The 22,311-nt window shown below is 38.0% G+C and overlaps 1 protein-coding gene across 3 annotated transcripts in view; it reads left to right on the top strand.

The window, feature by feature from the left end:
• The first annotated feature begins 4,641 nt into the window (after nucleotides 1–4,641).
• LOC126185089 (band 4.1-like protein 5) overlaps nucleotides 4,642–22,311 on the top strand; it is a 167,700-nt gene continuing 150,030 nt past the window's right edge. Inside the window, exon 1 of one of the 3 annotated variants that reach the window (XM_049927886.1) lies at nucleotides 4,642–4,902. In XM_049927886.1, the coding sequence (XP_049783843.1) occupies nucleotides 4,753–4,902 (150 nt within the window). In that variant the 5' untranslated portion in view covers nucleotides 4,642–4,752. The remainder of the gene's footprint in view (nucleotides 4,903–22,311) is intronic. The other 2 variants (XM_049927885.1, XM_049927884.1) reach the window with 2 other exon arrangements.

The raw sequence follows: 22,311 nt of genomic DNA, 5'->3' as shown, positions 1-22,311 counted from the left end.
AGACGATTTTTAACACGTCCTTTGGAGCAATTGCTTCCACTCGATAAAGGCCACACGGTCGCAACTGGAGTAATGGGTTTTACAAATAAATAATTTTACAGTTAAAGGCTAACACTTCATCATTTACAATTTTTTCTGACTGTGAATCCCAACTATGAAAAGTTGCTCTTAGTTTTTGGTTGAAATTTCTCGAATGTACTGCATTGCAAAGTCACAAAAACCTTTCAGTTTCCAGGCACACATTAACTGTTAGACTACATGGCCTACCCATAAAGTATAAATGAAAAAATTATCATCTAAATCACGTATTTAGAATTAAAACTACAGATTTTCGACCCATATTGTCTCGTATTCAGAGTTCACAGTCAGGCTATTAGGAGTGTTGCTGTCGTTCTCTGTTTTCCTATCGTATTACAGGACCTGCCTTTCTTTTATTTTTGCCTCTGTGATTGATGGTCCCATTCCGTTAAAGGAGGTTATTTCCAATGATGTAGTATATGAATTTTAGACCATAGCTCATCAGTGGTCTAAGGTGTAAACCGACTTTAAAATGGTCTTTAAATATCATCTGTTATTTCTCAATTCCTGCCTTCATACAACTCAACGAGTTAAAGTTAATTGATACGGCTTAAGTTTCATCTTATGCCCATCATCTACCGCTATGCAGCACCTCCCAGATATTTACCTTCCAATACCCAATCTTATCAGGCAACTGACTCAACTTATTGCGTAGCCACTTGCCACAACTTGTACAGCTACAGCCACCTTGAATACCTTAATCATACATTATACCTAGATTAGACAGTCAGTACCCTCTTCAAATAACACTTATTTCACTCCATTAGTTATTCCATATAAGTGTGAACAACGTTCTCTTTATTTTGACTAGTACCACTGTCTACAACAAACAGACATGGAACTCCTGCAGTCTTTTGCAACTGCTGCTGCAGCGCTGCCAAGCAACTGGCACGTATAAAAAACACAATGAAACGATTGTTTATTGTTTGTATGGAATGTAGAAGCATATTCAAAACGCAAATGAAATTGTATTTCGGAGTTAATTGCGCCGCTATAAGTTGTAACAGCAATAAAAAAATATCGCCAACGTTATAAAAAAAACATCCCTAGTTTTGAATGTATTAAAATAAGCCTGAAATCCACAAAAAGTTTGTGAACAGAAGTACAATCGACAAAAAGCATCGGAATTCAGAAAGTACATGCCAAGCATGCGGATATATAAGTAATCAGTTCATTTTGAACTTAAACACATCAGGTCACGATTCGTTTTCCACCTTAAACGATTTTCGATTATGCCATTACGACTCTGGTACTGTGAACTGTTTATATTACACTGGACTGATAATTTCATTATTATATGCTGACATTAACAGGAGAGGTATATCGGCATACTTGGCATGTACTTTCTGAATACTGATGCTTTTTGCTGATTGCACTTCGTTTCACACATTTCTTTGCGAATATCAGACTCACTTTAATACCTTCAAAACTAGTTATGTTTTTTTACAATCTTGGAAGTATTTCTTATTGCTGTTACATTGATTTCATGGTCCCTTTTCGTATTGGAAAAGTCACCACCACTTTTAGTGACAGGGAAATATGGAAGTTACACCATTAAAAAAGGCAAGTTCTTCGTTTATATCATTTCACTCTTCTGTTACTACACACCAGCCACTTGGAGTGCTAGCATGACTGCAACTGCCAAAACCTTTTTGACAACTGAAGCGACTCCAAGTGGTTGGCGTGTAGCAAATTGACTGAAGATATTGCATTTTTTTGCCCTATAGAGTTTCGAAACTGCCTATCACGGGGTAAACTCATATGGAGACTCCTGGTAACACTCCTTTGATTCGCCGCCACACCACTTGGAGCACTGCAAGTTTATCAGTCCATCATCTCGCTTTCTTATCAGCTCGTTTTTAGTCTTATATGTTTGTTTTCGTTTAATTGTTAACAGAAGTTGGTTTCATCAAAGTGTTCTGCTGATTACGAGTTGTCCTGGATTGCGTTGTACACTGAAGTGCCAAAGAAACTGGTGTAAACACACTTTTCAAATACAGAGATTTGTAAACAGGCAGCATATCGCGCTGCGGTCGGCAACGCCTATAGAGGACAAAAAGTGTCTGGGGCAGTTGTTATATCGGTTAGTGTTGCTACAATGGCAGCTTATCAAGATTTAAGTGAGTCTGAACGTGGTGTTATAGTTGGCGCACGAGCAATGGGACACAGCATCTCCGAGGTAACTATGAAATGGGGATTTTCCCGTACGACCATTTCACGAGTGTACCGTGAATATCAGGAATCCGGTAAAACATCAAATCTCCGACATCGCTGCGCCCGGAAAAAGATCCTGCAAGAACGGGACAAACGACGACTGAAGATAATCGTTCAACATGACAGAAGTGCAATCCTGCCGCAAATTGTTTTAGATTTCAATCCTTGGTCATCAACAAGTGCCAGCATGCGATCCATTCAACGAAACATCATCGATATGGGCTTTTGGAGCGAACGCCCGCTCATGTACCCTTGATAACTGCAATGACACAAGGCTTTATGCCTCGCCTGGACCCGTCAACACCAACGTTGGACTGTTGATGAATGGAAACATGTTGCCTGGTCGGACGAGTCTCGTTTCAAATTGTATCGAGCAGATGGATGTGTACAGGTAAGGAGACAACCTCATGAAACCAAGGACCCTGCATGTCAGCAGGATATTGTTCAAGTTAGTGGAGGCTCTGGAACGGTGTGGGGTCTGGGCAGTTGGAGTGATATGGGACTGCTGATACATTTAAATACGACTCTGACAAGTGACACAAACGTAAGCATCCTGTCTGATCATCTGCAACCCATCATGTCCATTGTGCATTCCGACGGACTTGGGCAATTCCTGCAGGACAATGCGACACCCTACACGTCCAGAATTGCTACAGAGTGGCTCCAGGAACAATCTTCCGAGTTTAAACACTTCCGCTGGCCACTAAACTCCCCATACACGAACATTATTCAGCATATCTGGGATGCCTTACAACGCACTGTTCAGGAGAGATATTTACCCCCTCGTGCTCCTATTGATTTATAAAGAGCTCTGCAGAATTCATGGTGTCAGTTCTCTCCAGCACTACTTCAGACATTAGTCGAGTCCGTGCCACGTCATGTTGTGGCACTTCTGCGTGCTCGCGGGGGCTCTACACGGTATTAGGCAGGCGTACCAGTTTCTTTGGCTCTTCAGTATAAATATGTTACTCGTATTCTGATTACGTTCTTCTAGCATCTGTAATACTGGATAGGGTAGATGATTCCAAATTTATTTTTGTTTCAGATAAAACAGAAGCTGCTTTCGTTGCATGGCGTTCTGCTGTCTTATATGTATCTGTTATTGCTTACGAATCTCAGTATGAACTGACCGATTTAAATGCATTGTAAATATATTGCTCGTATCTTACGTTATTTTTGTTTGCATCCGTTTTTCAAACTTTCTCACATTTAATGGAGAGCTCCGTGTTAGCAAGTTTTGATGGCATTGGTATTCAGCCTTATTATATCTTGCCACAGTAAGAGTATACAATTCAGCTTTGAATTATGCTGCCTGTTACCATGGAGTGGCATGCATCTTGCAATGTCTTGCAGAGTATGGATGTAGTAGATGTAAATGAGTAGGTCCTGTGCTTTGTGTACTTCCTTGCAAGTGGTAAAAATGTGACAGGAGTTACGTAAATTTTTTCACGCGTCATTAACATGTACCACAAACAGTATAACCTAGCAGAAGTCAATGATAATTTCGATGGTTTCCATTTAATGCGAGAGTACGAAATACGGAAGGTAACAAAAATAACGTAGAATACGAGCTGTATAGTTATAGTGCATTTAAATCGAGTAGTACACATACTGATTCGTAAGCGATAGCAAATAGATATGAGTCCACTGAATACCATGTGACGAAACCAGTTTCTATTTGATATGAAACAAAAACAAATTTGGAATCATTTAGCCCACGCAATATTACGGAAGAGGGCAAAAATGAAGTTAGAAGAGTGCAATATGCACAACAAGGCCGTAATGAGGAACATAGTTTCCACTTGATAACAGCCACACAGTCGAAATTTCATATTGGGCTTTACAGATAAATACACTTTACCACCAGACGTACCCATAAAATATAAATGAAACATATTATTATCGAGTACTCGTATTTCAAAAAGCAATGATACTGATTTCCATGCCATATTTCTCGTATTCAAATTTCACTGCCACCCCACTTTGAGCGCTGCTATCGTTCTTGTTTCGTGTCGTTTAACAAGGGCTTTGCCTTTCTGATATTTTGGTGTTTTGTGCTGTTTGTTGTTGATTGTGCTAGTACTTTGACTTTCACAGTATTTACTATAATCTCTAAAAACCCCTTTTATTTCCAGTTTGTGCTACTTGAAAACGTTTAACTCAATCAGTTAGAAAATTAATAACGAATTATCTTTTCAGAGTTATTATTAGCAGAAGAGAATGCTAAATAATATTACGTTTACCTGTGGTTATTTCGTTATAAACAATGACAGGTTATTCCGCTCGACGCTGTTGGCAATATCTGAAACAATGCAAAATGTTTAAGTTTTCATTCTTTCGGTAATCATAAACTTTGCCAGCGTTGTTGACATATCTTTGGTGTAATGTGTACACAGTGGGTTGTGTTTTGTATGTTAGTGAAAGGATTTATTTGATTTAATGCCTCGGATATAATTAACAATGTTAAGGTTCCTTAGTCGTAGAAAGGGGCGTAATGCTCAAAAGTCCAGTCATATGAAATTAGGTTCTCAAAGATCTGTGGTGAATAAACATTCCATCCAGTGTAGGGTCATTCTTTTGGATGGCACTGACCTCTCAATTAATTTGCCTGTAAGTATGATAATGAGATTATTTGAATGTAAAATCTATTGTATTAAATTGATTTTGCTTCATTGCAGAGTCGATATATCAAGTACACATATCTTATGATAAAGAACGTACGTGTCAGTTAACTTCATAATCGTTACGTTGCGAACTGTTGTTGAAACAAAATTTTGCGTGTTATGCCAGTGTTCACCGTAGTTCTGTTCACTGAACGTAAAAATAATATCGTGGCTTGCGTAAGGAGCATAGAAGCAACTATCGCACCGTTTCAAAAGTTGAAATTATTAACAAACATACTGATAATTGTACTTGATAGCAGTGATATACCAAGGATACGTTTCGGAACTTAATGTATAACCAGTGTTGACATTTGTATAGCTATAACTATAGCTGGCTATAATTTCATGTCACTCATTGGAATTAGGTACTAGTTCTCAAGCTTATTTCCACAGTAACAGTCAAGTACTTATAGTTATCTTTTGCACAAAACTATCAGATGTTCAGTTAAGTACACAGTGTCTGTAGTAGTATGGATCAACTGTCAAAATGCACTTAGTTTTATACCAGGTGCCATTGTTATAGAAATCTTTATGGTGTTGATTTTCAATTTATAAAGTAAGGTTATTATATTACTCAGTTTTCAAACTAAAAATAATAAAGTGCTTTGTCTCATATTCACTCTCTAAATCAGATGGCAAAATGAAACTGTGACGTGCGTTATCATTTGCAGTGTGGTAGACTAAGTGATTCAGGAAGCCCGCCACTATAACCAACACAGTCCATTGTGTCAGTCACAATGTATTTCACAACTATTTTCCACTGTTTCACTCCTGGTTTATTACCGGCTTTTCACACTTGTTGCATACAGCTTCTGTAAACTGTAATAGTTTTATCCTTGAAGGGACAGCTAAATGGTGATTGTTCGCCCTCGTTTTCTTGCACAATTCATGTCTTGTTTGGCATATTGTAAATCTGTGTCAGTTAGGTATTAGTACATTTCGTGAGCCATATTCCATGTGCTAATAATAAGAAATTGTAGAGTTAGAGTATCAGCCAAGTATCAACATTATGCTGAAGCAACATTTCTATATGTTTCATATTCACCATCATCACTTCTGAAGTTTCCTGTTTTTGCTTTTCAATTTTGAAGATAATGACTAGGGAACATACTGAAAGGACACTTCAAATACATTAATCATATTCCATCAGTACCATGGAGATTATTCTTTTGCTTGTTGAAAGAACTCAAAGATATAAATTTAATTTAACTGCATCACAATGAAATGACTTACCTTTTACACAGGCTGTTGCGTAATGATGCTGATTATAAGTAGAAACTGATCTGAAACCTTGAATTTAAGACTTTCTGTCATCATACTCTTAAGTAGGAGTTACAAAACAGAATGTTCCTAAATTCCATAGTAAATTCTACCTAGTATCGATGTGACATTTGATGTGTTCTGGCAGCTTGTTAAATATAAGGGACAGTCAGATGAAAATGAGACAGGAAAAAAAAGCAAGTAAACCGTTTATTATTTCAAAAGTCATCACTGTGACTGTTAATACATTTGTCCCACTCTGAGACAATATGGTCAGTGTCTTCATGGATAAATGTTTGTGGTTGCCTACAGAACTGTGTTTGTACCCACACATGCAACTCTTCAAACAAAGCAAGTAGACAACCATGAATGTCTTTCTTGGAGGCTCCAAAATTTCCTTATCATTTGGGAGATATTATAACTGTATGGTGAATGTGTAAGGGCTTCCTAGTGAGACATCTGCAGCCTAGTCAAAACAACAGGCACGCCAGCCCTGGGAAAGTAATGATGACCTTTTCCTTTGACTGCAAGGGTCAGCTGCTTCACCCTACAAGAGAGTGATGCCAATCATCAACCCACTTTTCATCGATTTTCTGGACTATCAAGTCCAAATGCCCAGGAATGTTGATGGTTGGTATCATTCTGTTACAGGTTAGTGCCCATTCACATGTTGCCAATGTTGTTGACTGCACAACAGAAGTTTTGCTGGGGAGCCCTTACACACCCTCCATACAGTCCCAATCTCTCCCCATGTGATATACATATTTTTAGAGGCTTGAAGAAAGACATTCATGGTGTCAATTTGCTTGGAATGAAGAGGTGCACACCTTGATACAGCCATGGTTCTGTTTGCAACCACAAACATTTTTCCATGAAATCACTGGCCATCTTGTCCCACAGTGAGATAACTGTATTAACACTTATGGTGATTATGTTTGAAATAAGCAGTTTCACTTACTTTCTTTCTGTCTGACTCAGTTTTATTAACTCATTGAAATGTTTGTAGAAATGGCTTGGGCCAAGTGTTGCATTGACCATGTTTGAGAAAAGAGAAATATTGGCAAAAAAAAGAACATAAATGAGCATATGTAGGATAAGGTGGGGTAAATCCAACCAAGTAATTTCTTGTGGCTATAAAATGCTTATCCGAAGTCGGATCTTGACGTTATATACGTTAAATTATAGGTCATATAAAGAAGCAAAATATTTTTGTTAAACAATCAATAGTTTTTGAGATATCCATATTTTAAGAAACTTGGCATTTGCAAAAATGGTGAGTAAATCAGACTCCCATTTGTTTGGCTTATTTTGCAAAGAAATAGTTCTAACAGCTCATAAAGACATTCCCATTTGCATTGCAACAACTGCTCGGCGAATATCGTTTTGATTGTGTTTTGTCATTTTTCATTTGTAATTTTATACTGTTTTCCAAAAAATAACAAAAATTCACTTTGTTTTTAAACAATTCCATACACATAAATGATAAAAAAATATGCGGTCGGATTTACCCCACCATGCCATGTTTCATTTAACACACATAGAAACAATTTACACGACATTTCCAACAAAAATTAATTGAAGCAATTTGCACAAAAATTAAATTGAAACAATCGAAAACACGCTTGTTGCCTTTTGGGTGTCTAAATGTCAAATGCGGCAAAGCTGTCAGGGTGACATTTTCATTATTTCGAATGCTCTATATGGTAATACTAATGCAAAATTGTTCCACTTTGCCGTTTCTCACAAATGGAGGGCGCTTGGGTTTTCCCACCCAGTCAGATTTACCCCACCTTACCATGTGTATTGTAGTAGTAGTAGTAGTAGTAGTAGTAGTAAAGTATCAAGTGATGTTTTTACCAGTCTGCAGAGTGTTCTAGTAGACAATTACTAAGCTGAACATCGGATATTTAAATTACTTCTGAGAAATTTTCCAAAAAAAAGTTTGAAATGTTGTATGTTCCCTGTATTTTGTTACTGTAATGTGAGACATGTTACATGAATTACACAAATAAAATTTTCTCAGTGTATCTAAACCTGTATGCAGAATATATACATGCGTGAGTAATATTAATATGCAGGGTGTCCCTCCTAAAAATCTTTAGATGTGTTTTCTCTTGTATTTTGGCAGATGTTTGTAATTTCCTTTTGAAATATGTTGCTAGAGTCAGTCCAAATAAATACTGCTCAACACATCTTTCATTTGATGCCCAGCATCAATGGAAAGCATCAGTTTGTTTCCCATTACAAACAAAATTAGATATGTATTAACAGAAATATTAAAACTTGATGAGTAACCAGTACCCTAACAGCAGCTGAGCAACAATGCTGCATGGCAGTAGCATGCATGCATGTGATTGATTGATTCAGTGGGGTTATGGGACTAAATGGTGAGTTCATCAGTCCCTGCAGCATGCAAGTTGATGCTGGAGTACTGGTTAGTCATAAAGTTTTACTGTTCCTGTTAATAAAGATCAATGAAATGAATAACACGCTCGGCTAATTTCGGACCACTCTATCAAATGAGCAGGTAAATATCTGCTTTAAAAATCACTTGTTTGTAATGAGAAATTGATGCTGGGTGTCAAATGAAAGATGTTCCAATAAACAAAATTTGATTGGACTGACTCCAGCCACACATTTTAAAAATGAAATTGCAAATATCTGCCAAAACACTAGAGGAAATGAGCCTGACGACTCTTAGAAGGGGCACTGGTATACAGTACCTGAATACATGTTTTCTGATATTACCTATACTCTTCCTTTAGCAAATTCCTCTGTTAAACAGTTGTCAGGCTATAATGTTTTTATTTGGAGTAGTTGTATGAAGACGGAACTGCACAAAGAATGGAAATCTGCCTATAAATCGCATGCTTGTCGGTAACCAGCAAAACGGGCCCTCAGTTCTTGTTCTTACTGATAATCAAATAAATGGGCTGTCCTATCTCACAATTCTGGAATCTACGTACTTCAACTTTTATTTCTTTCCTGTAATGTATAAATTGAATTGTTTTATTAAATTCATTGTTTTTAGAGAAGAACTGTAAAACAAATGTACTGGGTGACACTATGTGAATTGGCAACAGCTGTTAAGGAAATCATGTTGAGGTAATGGAAATGAGTGTATTGTGAAGTGATAAATCTCAGCTGATAGTATGTTTCTTTTAATTTTCTCATTGAAGGAAAGAAGATTGTGCAGACAGAAAGAACCAGATGCATAAAATGTTATTTCATGTGGCACTCAAATAAAGAATATTTTTCTTCAGTTGGTCTTCATTTTTGCACTCAACTGTTCTACAAATCGTTGTATAATAGTGTCATAGGTGCTAGAATTCTAGGTGAACTAGACCCTTATTCATTCATTCATTCATCCATCCATCCAGGGACCATCTCACAGTGATATAGGATTTTTTTCACCACCATGAAAACAAATATCTTCAATATACATAGAATGCACACAGAATGTTTTACTGTGTTTATGAGGATAAGGCAGTGGTCGACTGTGGCTCTGATGAAGGATCCAGCCCAGCATTTGCTTGAAGTGGTTTAGAAAACTTAAATCAGGATGGCTGGACACAGCAAACTCTGTCCTCCCAAATATGAAGCCATTGTTTTAACAACTACACTGCCTCATTTGATTTGACCCTTCAGTACATCCTCTTGATCATACACAATTTGCACTAAATATCTTATAATGAAAACTAGTTTTGCATTGCACATGCCATCGACCACTGCTGGTGACAATAGGATCACAAACATGTATGACACCATGTACTCCCTTCATTTCATCTGGGAAAATTGAGTCAACATCATCATCACTGTTGAGTGAGATGCTGAGGTCAGAAGAATGACATGACATTACTATCATGCACTATAGGCATTGGCACTTTTTTCTAGTAAAAGCATTGCATTGTGATATATATTTTAATGTGACAGGCTATTGTAGTTGTCCCTTTTCATTACTAACCCCCATTCTTGAATTCTATAATCCTTGTGTCGCATACATTAATTATGATGTATGTTTTAGCTGTCTTTTTAAATAGGTTTATTTTAACAATATTTTTTATCTGCTTTGAGCAATTTATTATATAAATTTATTCCCAGTGGAAAGTGCTGTTACGGGACTTTTTTTCTCTCCTTTCCTTGGTAATTGTGAATCAAAACTGGCACTTGTTCTACAGTTATTTGTAGAAAACATATTTTTAAAATATGTACTAATGTTTTCCCTGATACACACAACAGATTTTTAGATGTACTCAATTGATGCAATAAGGATACCCAGTTTTTTAAAATAGTTCTTTACTGTGAGCCTGACTACTATTTTCAGTTATTATTCTTATTGCACCTTTCTGCAGTTAGAAAACTGTGTCCATGTTTCGCTCCTTTGATTCCTTGAAAAGAAACCCATAGATAAGAATTGAATATATGTCTTCGGATATTAATAAAACTAACATTAATAGTAAATTGTCATAAAATTTGAGCACATTTTATATGCACTATTCCATGTAAAGTATTGCTGTGGTGATATTTAAACTATGAAGGACATCACATGCAATTTTCAGCTCATTGTTTCAAAATTATTAATGCGTGTATATCTGAAGTGAAGCAACATAATGTAACAAGTAATTGTAGGCATGGGAAAGTAAACATAGTCCTGTGGCCATACAATTAAGCAAGGAGCTTCACAAGCTTGTTTTGACATCAGATACTGACACACAAACATTACCAATTATAACATTTAACTGTTCTCACATTTTACTTTAAATTTTTTTGTATGAAAACTAGGTTGATTTGTCCAGATATGAATTTCAAAGTGGAATGGTTCATAGTGTGTTGCAGCTGAGATAGCACACAACTATGTTATTTGGCACTATTAATTGAGAGAATTTATTGGAAAGCATACAGTTGCTGAAACCACATGAAATTAATGGTTGTTGTTTAATGTTTCCTAATTATTTGCTCGTGTCTGTATGTGACAGGAATGAATTAATGGATCAATCACTCAATCAATCAGTCATGGCTTCATTTATGAAAACTTTCTTAGGAAGGTAATGTGCTTTATAGATATTAGAGGAAGGAAATACATAAAAAAAGATGAGTACAGAAATTACGTACCATATAGGAGACCAGTGTCAAACCCCACTGCACCAATGTTGTTGTCAAAGAATGATGTGCATAAATTGTGATTTTTTTTATTGTAATAGTGGCGTTACTAATAAATAAGGCACCTGTTAGGTGAGTACAAAACTTAGCAACATTTCAGTGGGCTGGAATGATGGAGGATCAGTGTTCCAGCCCCCATCAAGCCATTCAGCTTCATGTTTTCCAGAGTTTTACCGAATGATTTCGCATTAATATCAGCACTACCTCCTCCTTCCCACTCCATCTTGCCCCAGCTGAGCTAATACTGTCTCTAATGGCCTTAACATCAGTGGGACATGAAAATCTAGTTTTCGTTTAACTTCTGAAAGACAAGTTGAGCCATTCAGATCTGATTTCACTCAATCCTGTCAGACTTAGAGAATACCATGGCTTGCCAAATTGTCACACACACACACACACACACACACACACACACACACAGAGGATCATGAAACTGTTGCTATTTCATAACTTATCGCAGTATTAATTTCATGGAGAATCATTAACAAACATATGACTGCAGACACTATTGAATTTTATACTTCATCTGAGTGGAATAAAATGAAAATGCAAACTTAAAGTGGGGCTTAATAGTGTATTAAGAGCAAAGGAGGGATGAAATTGTACCTATCTATTTATTCAATAGTAAAGAAAACAATACCTTACAGAAATTTTCGTAGTGAACTTAGGATCTTAGTGTTCGCTTGAAGTGCATTCTGGTTCCTCCTTTCAATCCTCACTTAGATGTGACTGCAGAATTGAAAATTCAACCAGAATCACTTATCAGAGCAAAACACAACCAGATGGTATGTAAACTCTTTTCAGTTCTGTATAAATTATATAAAATAACTTGCTCTCCATATATCAGTGCTTTATCTTGAGTTACTGGGACAACAAAGTAAGTGGAAAAAGACGCAGGTGGTTTCCATCTTCAAGTGTAGGCATCAAGCACATTGCTCCTGTATTACGACATTTTTTGATGTCTCCTCTGTAGTAATAAACACACATTTCTAAACCCACAGTTGTGTTAAATTCTGCCTTCCCTATTCTTCAAGATCCCACCGGCAGTTCATGGTAATGTCCTTATGGATGAAGTGTTTGAATTCAGGAAGACATTTTAAACAATTCCATACTTTTTCGTAGTGGAATAAGTGCTTTGTGTCTGTATTGAAGATTTTTTGGGAAACAGAACTCATTAGTCATATTCAATGGGGAGAAATTGTCTAAAGTGAAAAAAAAGCTTTGGATGTACCCAAGGAAAGATAATAGGATTTTTACTGTTCATATTGTATGTAAATGACCTGTTAATTAAAATCAGGAGTTCCATGGTGCTGTGCATATCGGGAAATAGCAGTGACTGAAAACGGTAGTAAAATGCAGGAAGATTTGCAGAAAATTGAAGTTTAGTGCAGGGATCAGCATATAACATTCAACATAAACTAATTATGACATGTTGCACTTACGGACTGTTAAGGAAAGTTTGAAAATATTCTTGCTTAGCAAGAGTGACAGGGTATATATTGCAGAATGTCTGAGCAGTCAGCATCAAATATTCAGTGCAGACAGTGAAGATGTGGAGCACAAATGGATAAAATTGAAAGGCATCATTCAGTACACCTTAGACATATATGTTCGAAGCAAGGTTTTAAAGGATGAGAAAGGCCCAGTGTATTTTAATAGCCATGTTAGTAAGTTGCTTCATAATCAGAGAGAGCTTCATCACAGATTTAAGTGAAGTCAGAATCTAGCTGACAAACAAAAGTGCCGAAATACTGAATTCAATCTTCGGGAACTGTTTCACCATTCATTCAATTAATGCAAGAACATTGAAATAGCAGATATTTAGATAAGTGACCGCAGAATTGAAAAGAAACTACAATTACTCAGTAGCGGAAAAGCCTCTGGACTAATGAGATACCTGTAAGATTGTACGGAGATTGTGTGAAAGAACATGTTCCCCTTCTAGTAGCAGTTTATTGTAGGCCAGTGGGTCAACAGACGGTACCTAGAAACAGGAAATAAGCAAAGGTAATTTTCATTTTCAAGAAGAGTCATAGGACAGATGCACATAATCATAGATCCATACCACAGACCTCAATATGTTGTTGACTTAAGAAGCATGTTTTATGCTCACATATTATGATGTTTTCAGAGAACAAAAATCTCCTCTATAGGTATCAGCATGGATCTTGCAAACAGATATCTTGTGAAACTCAGCTCGCTTTGTTCCTCTGTGAGTTCCATAGCACTATAGACCTCAGTGCTTAGGTTGATACTGTGTACCTTGACTTCAAGAAGGCTTTTCATAAAGTTCCATGGTGTCATTTCATGAAGGGGGAAAAAAAATGAATATTGGACCAGATTTCAATTTCAGAAGTACCCCAAGAAAGCGTGACATGACAATTATTGTTTACAATATGTATATAAATGATGTAGTAGATAACATCAGAAACTCCATAAGTTGCCTGAGTGCGAAGTGCTGTACATTGGAGTGACAACCAAGAGCTCCCCTACTCACAGGGTGTTGAAAGCTAGGGAAGAGGAGGTGGAAGATGGACACATCTGCCCAATGTGTTTTGAAATCTTGTTTGAGAACACGTTATTTTACTTGAATAATAGTAAGTAATTTGAATACATAATATGTCAACCTCACACACATATGCATTCAGTATTATTTTGTCCGAGATATTCCCAAATTCCTAGATGGATTTCAGCCATGTTTGGCACAGACACAGATGATGTCATGAGTATCAGCACTACGGGATTTATAATGTAGCCCCAATATGAGCAGAGATATGGGGCAGAATATATTTTTCCAGCCCCTGACATATAGGGTGCCCTGCACAACAGGTATCAGTCTGCCAAATCAAACTGCTTTGCAAGGGCACTCTAAGTATCAGGGGCAAGAATTGTGTCCTGGACCCCACTGTGTAGGATGCCATGCATGACCCATGTTCCGTTTTAGTAGTATCGACCAGCTTTGCATCACAGCCTGTATGTCAGAGGCAAGTAAATGATTTTCAAGCTCCTGATGTGTAGTCTGCCCCGAAGGGCAGGCATGTTGTGGGAATAGCATTGGCCTGCTGTATTGCAGGCCTACACATGCCATTGAGCATGGCTGGGGACAGGTTGAGATGAATAGAGGAGGGGATGGACAGAATGAGGATGAGGAGCTTTACAGAGAGAGGAGAGGAGGAGGAGGAGATTTGTGAGACAGGTGGAAGGCGTAGAGGGCTGGTGGGGAAGGAAGAGCGAGAGGTGGAGATGGAAAGAGAGAAGGGGAGGAGCATATGGTCAGAGGGAGATGGAGGAAGATATAGTCAGAGAGAGGAAATGGACACGGAGGAGGAGGAGGAGATGAAGAGACAGAGAGAGGGAGTGTAGAGGATGGTGTTTGTTGAGTATATGTGTCGAACGTATATGTGGTCGAAGCCACAGGAAAAGGGCTACTGAAGAATTGTTGTGAATTGAAGTTAATGATTTTCAGTCTACAATTTAATCATGGCTGTCATGTTAAGGAATAGCACATCTCCAGCAAATGTATTTCACTTTACGGTTTTAAAGATAACACACAACGCTTATGTTAATAATTAAAAAGTGCTACACTACTTCTTTAATCACACACTTGTACATTTACACTGCATTTGTGAATTGCATTATAAAAATGTCCACAGCAAAGAAATCTCTGGTGTCAGCTAAAGGTTAGAAACTGTGCAATTTAACACAATGAACAAAGTATATTGCCAATGTCAAAACAGTATTTCATGAACCTCTCACTCACTCCACCATACAGCATTTCACATGTGGCCATTAAGTGGCTGCAGTGGGGCAAAGTGAGTGGAAAACAATTGGTGCATGCAAAAGCTTAAAAGCTGTACTCCCAGAAGGTCATAACTGCATGCTATCAGAATTATGGCCCAAAATTTCACACAGGATCAACTGCTGTAACTGATATCTTGCTAGTGTACTTTTCTCCTTAAAATATGAGATCAAGTTGGTGATGTTTCCTTGTGAGATTAATAGGAATAATCGTAAGGAACTGTAATTCATGCATGAAAGAAATGGCTTGCGAAACATGTTTGACTGATTCTTGAGCATTGCACATCAGCCTGGGATCCTTACCATGTTGGAGTAGTAGAAGAGATAGACAAGATCCAAAGAAGAGTGGCGCATTTTGCCATGGGATTTTTTAGTCAGTGTGAGTGTGAGAGCTAAACAATCTTCAGTGGAAAACATGGAAAGAGAGGTGTTGTACACCACAGAGAGGTTTACTATTCAAATTTTGGGAGAGTACATTCCTCCCACATGTGTCTTATGAAATGTCCATAAAGAGAAAATTTGAGGATTTAGAACTAATAGAGAGGACTACAGACTGACTTCCCACACACTGTTTGCAAATGGAATAGGGAAGGAGAGATCAGATAATGGTACCAGAAATACACACCACCACACAATGTCAGATGGCATGTGAAGTATAGATGTAGAAATAGTTGAAATTTTAAAGTACTGAGGCACAATATGCACTATTTTTTGGTCATACCACTTGTAATTAATCACTGGTAAGCCACAACTTGAAAACATCAAAATGTATTCCAAGGGATTCAAGATAGCAGAAACACACGAAGCTAAGTGTATGGAAGAGAGCTGCCAGAAGGTTGTATTGGAAGCATCCTGAATAAGTGTCTGCAAAGAAGGTAGCGTACAAGACACACATTCAGCCAGTTCTTCAGTACTGCAGACCACCCATATGTATAAATTTTACAAGGTGAGATCGGTAGAAGAGTTAGGGAATATTCAAAGAAGTACTACAGGAAGAGAAAAGCAATGTATTACTACATCCCAGAGACATCTGCAAAAATTACCACAATAGTAAAATCAGAAAAGTTCCAGCTAATACAGACTCACAGAAACTGGTTCATCTGATGCGACACTTTATGATTTGAACAAAAGTGGTAAATGGCAGGTATACATGATGTATACTCTGTCAGGCTCACCTTCTAAGTTTGCTTGTGGTATATAAACGTAATACAGATGTAGATTTATTTAGACAAATCGCAGAAATCCTGAATGAGAATAGATAAATTAAGTTTTGATTAGAAGTGCAGCATTTCACCAGTAATGGATGTTCAAAATGGCGATTAATGAAAGCAGCTGGGGCTATTTTCTCAGAATGTACTTTCTATTACCTCACTCATCTGTTGAATGGTATTGATAATCTTACTTGTTTTTCCAGTGTTAAATGCTATTTTGTTTGTGTGGTATGCAAATAATTAATGAACTGCTGTGATTTTGTTAATAATTTACATCAGTTTGTGTTCCAGAGTATAAAGTTCCTGTTAAGTCTTTTCACATCGAATACTCAAAGTATAATACATTTATATGGAAGTTTGTTTTGGATTTATGATAAAAACAAAAATACAGTTAATAATGGCAGTGACGTAAAACACTCTTTATCTTTTATATAGCCTGTCAACTTTTTACACACTGTTTGCTTAGTTTTAAAATTTTTCCTGGTGTTAATGATGGAAAGTGTAAAAGTAATCCCTTGTAGGTGTGTGAACTAAAACTGGTATACAATAGCTGACCTTACAAATTTGCGTTTTCTTCTTGGTACCACATGTGCACCCACAGATGCATTGTCTCAGAGCTGTAGCCCATCATTCAAAATCGAGGGCTAGCAGTACTACATCGCCCCATCATTTTGTTACTTGGCTGTTATTCTATACTCAGTACAGTTTTACACTGTTTATTTAGGTTAAAATCAATAGTCGAGATTGCACTAGTATTTGTTTATTTACCAGTTTCGGCTTATGTTTAAGCTAACTTCAGAATTTTTGGTCCCCTGTGGCTGGTGCTGGTGGTTCTTCGGTTTTCTCATTATACCATGATCATACACTGTGAGATGTTATTCTCGAAACAAGTAATTAAAATGCAGGACAATGTGGTGTACGCAGCTAATTTGTAGGCGTGGGAGGGAGACTCAGAGTGGTTTGTTTGATTTTCTTGTCATTGCAGAAATAGTGTTTTGTTTGATTTTCTTGTCATTGCAGAAATAGTGTTTAAGCTCAGATTTGTATTTATGTGAAACAGTGGAGCACTGATAGCTGCAGTATGCTGTGAGGGAAGTTAAACTGGCGATAGTAGATGAAGCTTCACTCTCCTCATGATTAAGGAGTGTTTTTGAGTAAGATACTGGTTATGGGGTAGTTTGTTGTTATTTAAAAAATGTATGGCTAGGCCTAGATGATTCAGTGGGGTGGTTGGATGCTGTTGAATGTCACCTGCATAAAATAGTAGTGATTATAACAACATGGAAGATACAGTGCTCTCACAATATTGACTCTTATAGGACACTTAAAGGAATGTGCCTTTGTCATATCTTTTCTCCACTGTTCTTCACACATCATTGATAGCCAGCAGGTCAGATTCGCAAATTTTTGTGTTGTGATCAAAAACTTATCATGATTGCACAGGAACATCAGAACTGCTGTAGTTTTTTCGTACTGTGTAGCTGGAACAGGGCACAATATAATTGCCTTTTAATGTCTTTCGGTTTTTTTCATATCCACTGCCAACTTGAGCAGAGTAGCTGTAGTGCTATGAAGTGTCTTATAAAGTGAGATCATTTACCCTCAAGTATTTATTTAACTGAGTTTGCTCTCTGTATTCCAGAGTCTACAACAGATAGAGTAGTCTATAATTTGAGGATCAGTTTGGTGTTTCCTTATTATATTCTTGTTGGTACTGCAGCTGGATGATACAGTTATTTTGACATAATATTTCAGCATGCCATCTGGTTGCTGCCTTCAGGTGAGAACGCTCTTTGCTGAATCTCACTGGACTATTTGTTAGAGTTGCAGAACCATTAAGAATGTAATTAATTAATGCACTGGGAAAGTTTATGTGGTCACATTGGTGTTTCCTTGCTGGCATGGGATTTGTTATATCATATTTAAAAGTCATGCGCTGCATCACTACTCCACATTCCATTGCAGCATGTGTGGCATAATGTGCATAAAACAGCTGCTTTCCCCCATTTACTGTGGTGACTGGTGAAAATGACAGTTTGTGCACCTTATTGTAAGCCCATATATCTCCATTTGTAGTGTCATGATGCTCGTGTGAAACATGTTAAAGGAACTATATTTCTTGATTTTCCTTGAAAAGGCATTGTTGGAATTTTAACAGTAAGACTCTGTGTGATTTACAGAGTTTTTCTTTCTTTCCTAAGCATTTTTGTGATACACGTAGACTGAAATGAGTGGGAATATTCATATAAGATAGACATTGGAAAAGTCTTGTGGCAAACAGTGTTGCATTAATAAGTATGATCATACAAATGGTAATGCTGTTGTGCCCTGCATATCGGCAGGTTTGAGTATAATAGGTGTAATGAATCTACAGAAGATCTTTTTAACTATTTCTGCTTATATTGTTGGGATTGTTACACTGCTGACTTTAAATGTAATTGAGAAGCGGTTACTGAAGTTTTCATTTGAAACTTTGTCTGCGTTTGTGGAAAATAAGTTCCCTGTTCCCAAACTATGCCTTTTGCCAGAAAATTTGTAGTGGTAGGTCATTAAGTTTTAAAATAAATGCACTGTTGTTGCAATTATTTTAAATATATCATGCCTACATTCAACAAAATAGTGTCATTCTCAATGCTGCTGTCATTTAAAATTCACACATTAATTCTTGCTGTGTTGTCAGTAAGACAGGAAATGAAGTTTCAAATCTATCCAGTTTGAATGTAAAAATAATCCTCTGTGTAACATTTGTTCGTACTGTAAAGGGCACTGACCTATATTGCTATGCAGTGTCTGATATTTTCTATATGATGATGATAAAAACTACTGCACCACATAATAAATAAGAATGGTGCTACTTATGCATAAACTGAGTGAGGTAGGAGAGTGGTTAAGACACTGGGCTCACATTTAGGAACAGTAGCATTCAGATCCCCATCAGACTTTTTTCTAACTTGCATCCGGTGAGTGCTGGAATTATTTGTTCTTAAATCTCACATTCAGTTCCATCCTGCATCCATCTCATGCTGATTTAGTGCTTCTTTTGGTCATTGATTGTTGATCAATTCTTACAAATTGGTTGTACCTGTAGGTACACCACCCCGTTGACATATTACTGTAGTTACAGGAAAATTTTGCGAAAACAATAATTCGAAATTAGCAGTTTTTAGGGAAGTACTGCGAAATTGGCGGCTTTTATGAGACCGTGAAATTTGTCATTCTACCATATAAAAATTTTATAAGTCTGAGGACGGTAGTTCACTAATATTCATAACTGATAGTTACTAAATGTTAAAACTGCATTTTGGATTCTAATCTCCTCAAGACTGAGGCTCATGTATAATCTTAAACTGACCCTTCATTTACCATGTAACGAACTTTGATGTGATGACAAAAATAGCACCAAAAGTAGCAAAACTAATGAGGAATATGGCAAAACACTAAATCTGACAAAAAAACCACCAAATTTGACAAAAAACACTGATTTCGGCAAAATAAAGAATAGTGAATTTGGCACAAAAATAGTGCCAAATTTGTAAAAAAAATAATAATAATAATACTGTATTTAACAAAAAAGTAACACAAAATGTGTCAAAAACCAACATTGAATTTGACAAAAAAATTACTCAGTATTTGACAAAAACAACCGTGATCTTTGCAGGAAATAATACCAAATGTAACAAAAAATACTCTGAATTTGGTAAATAAATAACAACAAATTTGACAGAAATATGAACTTACCTAGAATAAATAATAACACCGAATTTGGCCATAAAATAAAGATTTGTTTTCCTATTCCTAGATATCAGATGTTATTTTGTTGTCTGTCAGTCACAAGGCAGTTCCCCTTTTGTTTTTTGCACAGGACATCACGACTGGTTTCCTGTAATACTAGATCAATATCTGTGTAAAAATGCTTATTCTGTAGAAAGTCTGATCTTACAGTTTGCCAAAGAATGTTTAATGCCTCCATTAATAAATAAAATTTGTCAGTTTGCTTAAAATTGATATAGATCACATGTGGTCTATTCTTTGGATATCACAGATAGCCAACAAGGAAGATTACTACTTCAACATAAAACAAGATGACTCATACTACTAATAAAATATTTGTCATTGTTTTTTTTCTTCTGTGACTGTTTTTGAATCTTATTCTGTGACAAGTTTAATCAAAATATATCAACTTGCTGGCAGTAGACCAGTAGTCTGTTCAATTACAAACTTGCTATTGTGCTCCACTGGAAACCAAAAATGCCAAGTCTCCTGTACAATTTCTTGGAAAAAGGTATGCAGATGTGTTTTGAGCAGTGAGAGGAATGAGCGCAGAGGTATGGACTCGTTGATTCGTAGATGAGCGCCACTAATTGATTGAAAGCATTTGGTAAGTACACAGATTTTCAGTATGAATCTTATTTCTTTCATTTCAGACCTCTTACATAACATTTTGTGGCAGTAAATATGAACACACCCACAGTGAACTGCTCATCTGCTATTACCGACTTGGTCTGTTTTGATTAAACTTGTCACAAGCTGTTATGGACCTTCATGCAACTAGTAGTAGTTTCATAGGAGTGCAAGGAGTCTCATTTCTTTTTGTGTGTTATATTTCATGACTGGACAAGTCATACATTTAGGTCTAATACACTCCTGGAAATTGAAATAAGAACACCGTGAATTCATTGTCCCAGGAAGGGGAAACTTTATTGACACATTCCTGGGGTCAGATACATCACATGATCACACTGACAGAACCACAGGCACATAGACACAGGCAACAGAGCATGCACAATGTCGGCACTAGTACAGTGTATATCCACCTTTCGCAGCAATGCAGGCTGCTATTCTCCCATGGAGACGATCATAGAGATGCTGGATGTAGTCCTGTGGAACGGCTTGCCATGCCATTTCCCCCTGGCGCCTCAGTTGGACCAGTGTCCGTGCTGGACGTGCAGACCGCGTGAGACGACGCTTCATCCAGTCCCAAACATGCTCAATGGGGGACAGATCAGAGATCTTGCTGGCCAGGGTAGTTGACTTACACCTTCTAGAGCACGTTGGGTGGCACGGGATACATATGGATGTGCATTGTCCTGTTGGAACAGCAAGTTCCCTTGCCGGTCTAGGAATGGTAGAACGATGGGTTCGATGACGGTTTGGATGTACCGTGCACTATTCAGTGTCCCCTCGACGATCACCAGTGGTGTACGGCCAGTGTAGGAGATCGCTCCCCACACCATGAAGCCGGGTGTTGGCCCTGTGTGCCTCGGTCGTATGCAGTCCTGATTGTGGCGCTCACCTGCACGGCGCCAAACACCCATACGACCATCACTGGCACCAAGGCAGAAGCGACTCTCATCGCTGAAGACGACATGTCTCCATTCGTCCCTCCCTTCACGCCTGTCGCGACACCACTGGAGGCGGGCTGCACGATGTTGGGGCGTGAGTGGAAGACGGCCTAACGGTGTGCGGGACCGTAGCCCAGCTTCATGGAGACGGTTGCGAATGGTCCTCGCCGATACCCCAGGAGCAACAGTGTCCCTAATTTGCTGGGAAGTGGCAGTGCGGTCCCCTACGGCACTGCGTAGGATCCTACGGTCTTGGCGTGCATCCGTGCGTCGCTGCGGTCCGGTCCCAGGTCGACGGGCACGTGCACCTTCCGCCGACCACTGGCGACAACATCGATGTACTGTGGAGACCTCACGCCCCACGTGTTGAGCAATTCGGCGGTATGTCCACCCGGCCTCCCGCATGCCCACTATACGCCCTCGCTCAAAGTCCGTCAACTGCACATACGGTTCACGTCCACGCTGTCGCAGCATGCTACCAGTGTTAAAGACTGCGGTGGAGCTCCGTATGCCACGGCAAACTGGCTGACACTGACGGCGGCGGTGCACAAATGCTGCGCAGCTAGCGCCATTCGACGGCCAACA

Source organism: Schistocerca cancellata, chromosome 4 (genome assembly GCF_023864275.1).
Source record: "Schistocerca cancellata isolate TAMUIC-IGC-003103 chromosome 4, iqSchCanc2.1, whole genome shotgun sequence".
Classification (NCBI taxonomy): Eukaryota; Metazoa; Arthropoda; class Insecta; order Orthoptera; family Acrididae; genus Schistocerca; species Schistocerca cancellata.
Note: the sequence above shows the minus strand (reverse complement) of the source record. Positions and strands in the feature narration are given on the sequence as shown.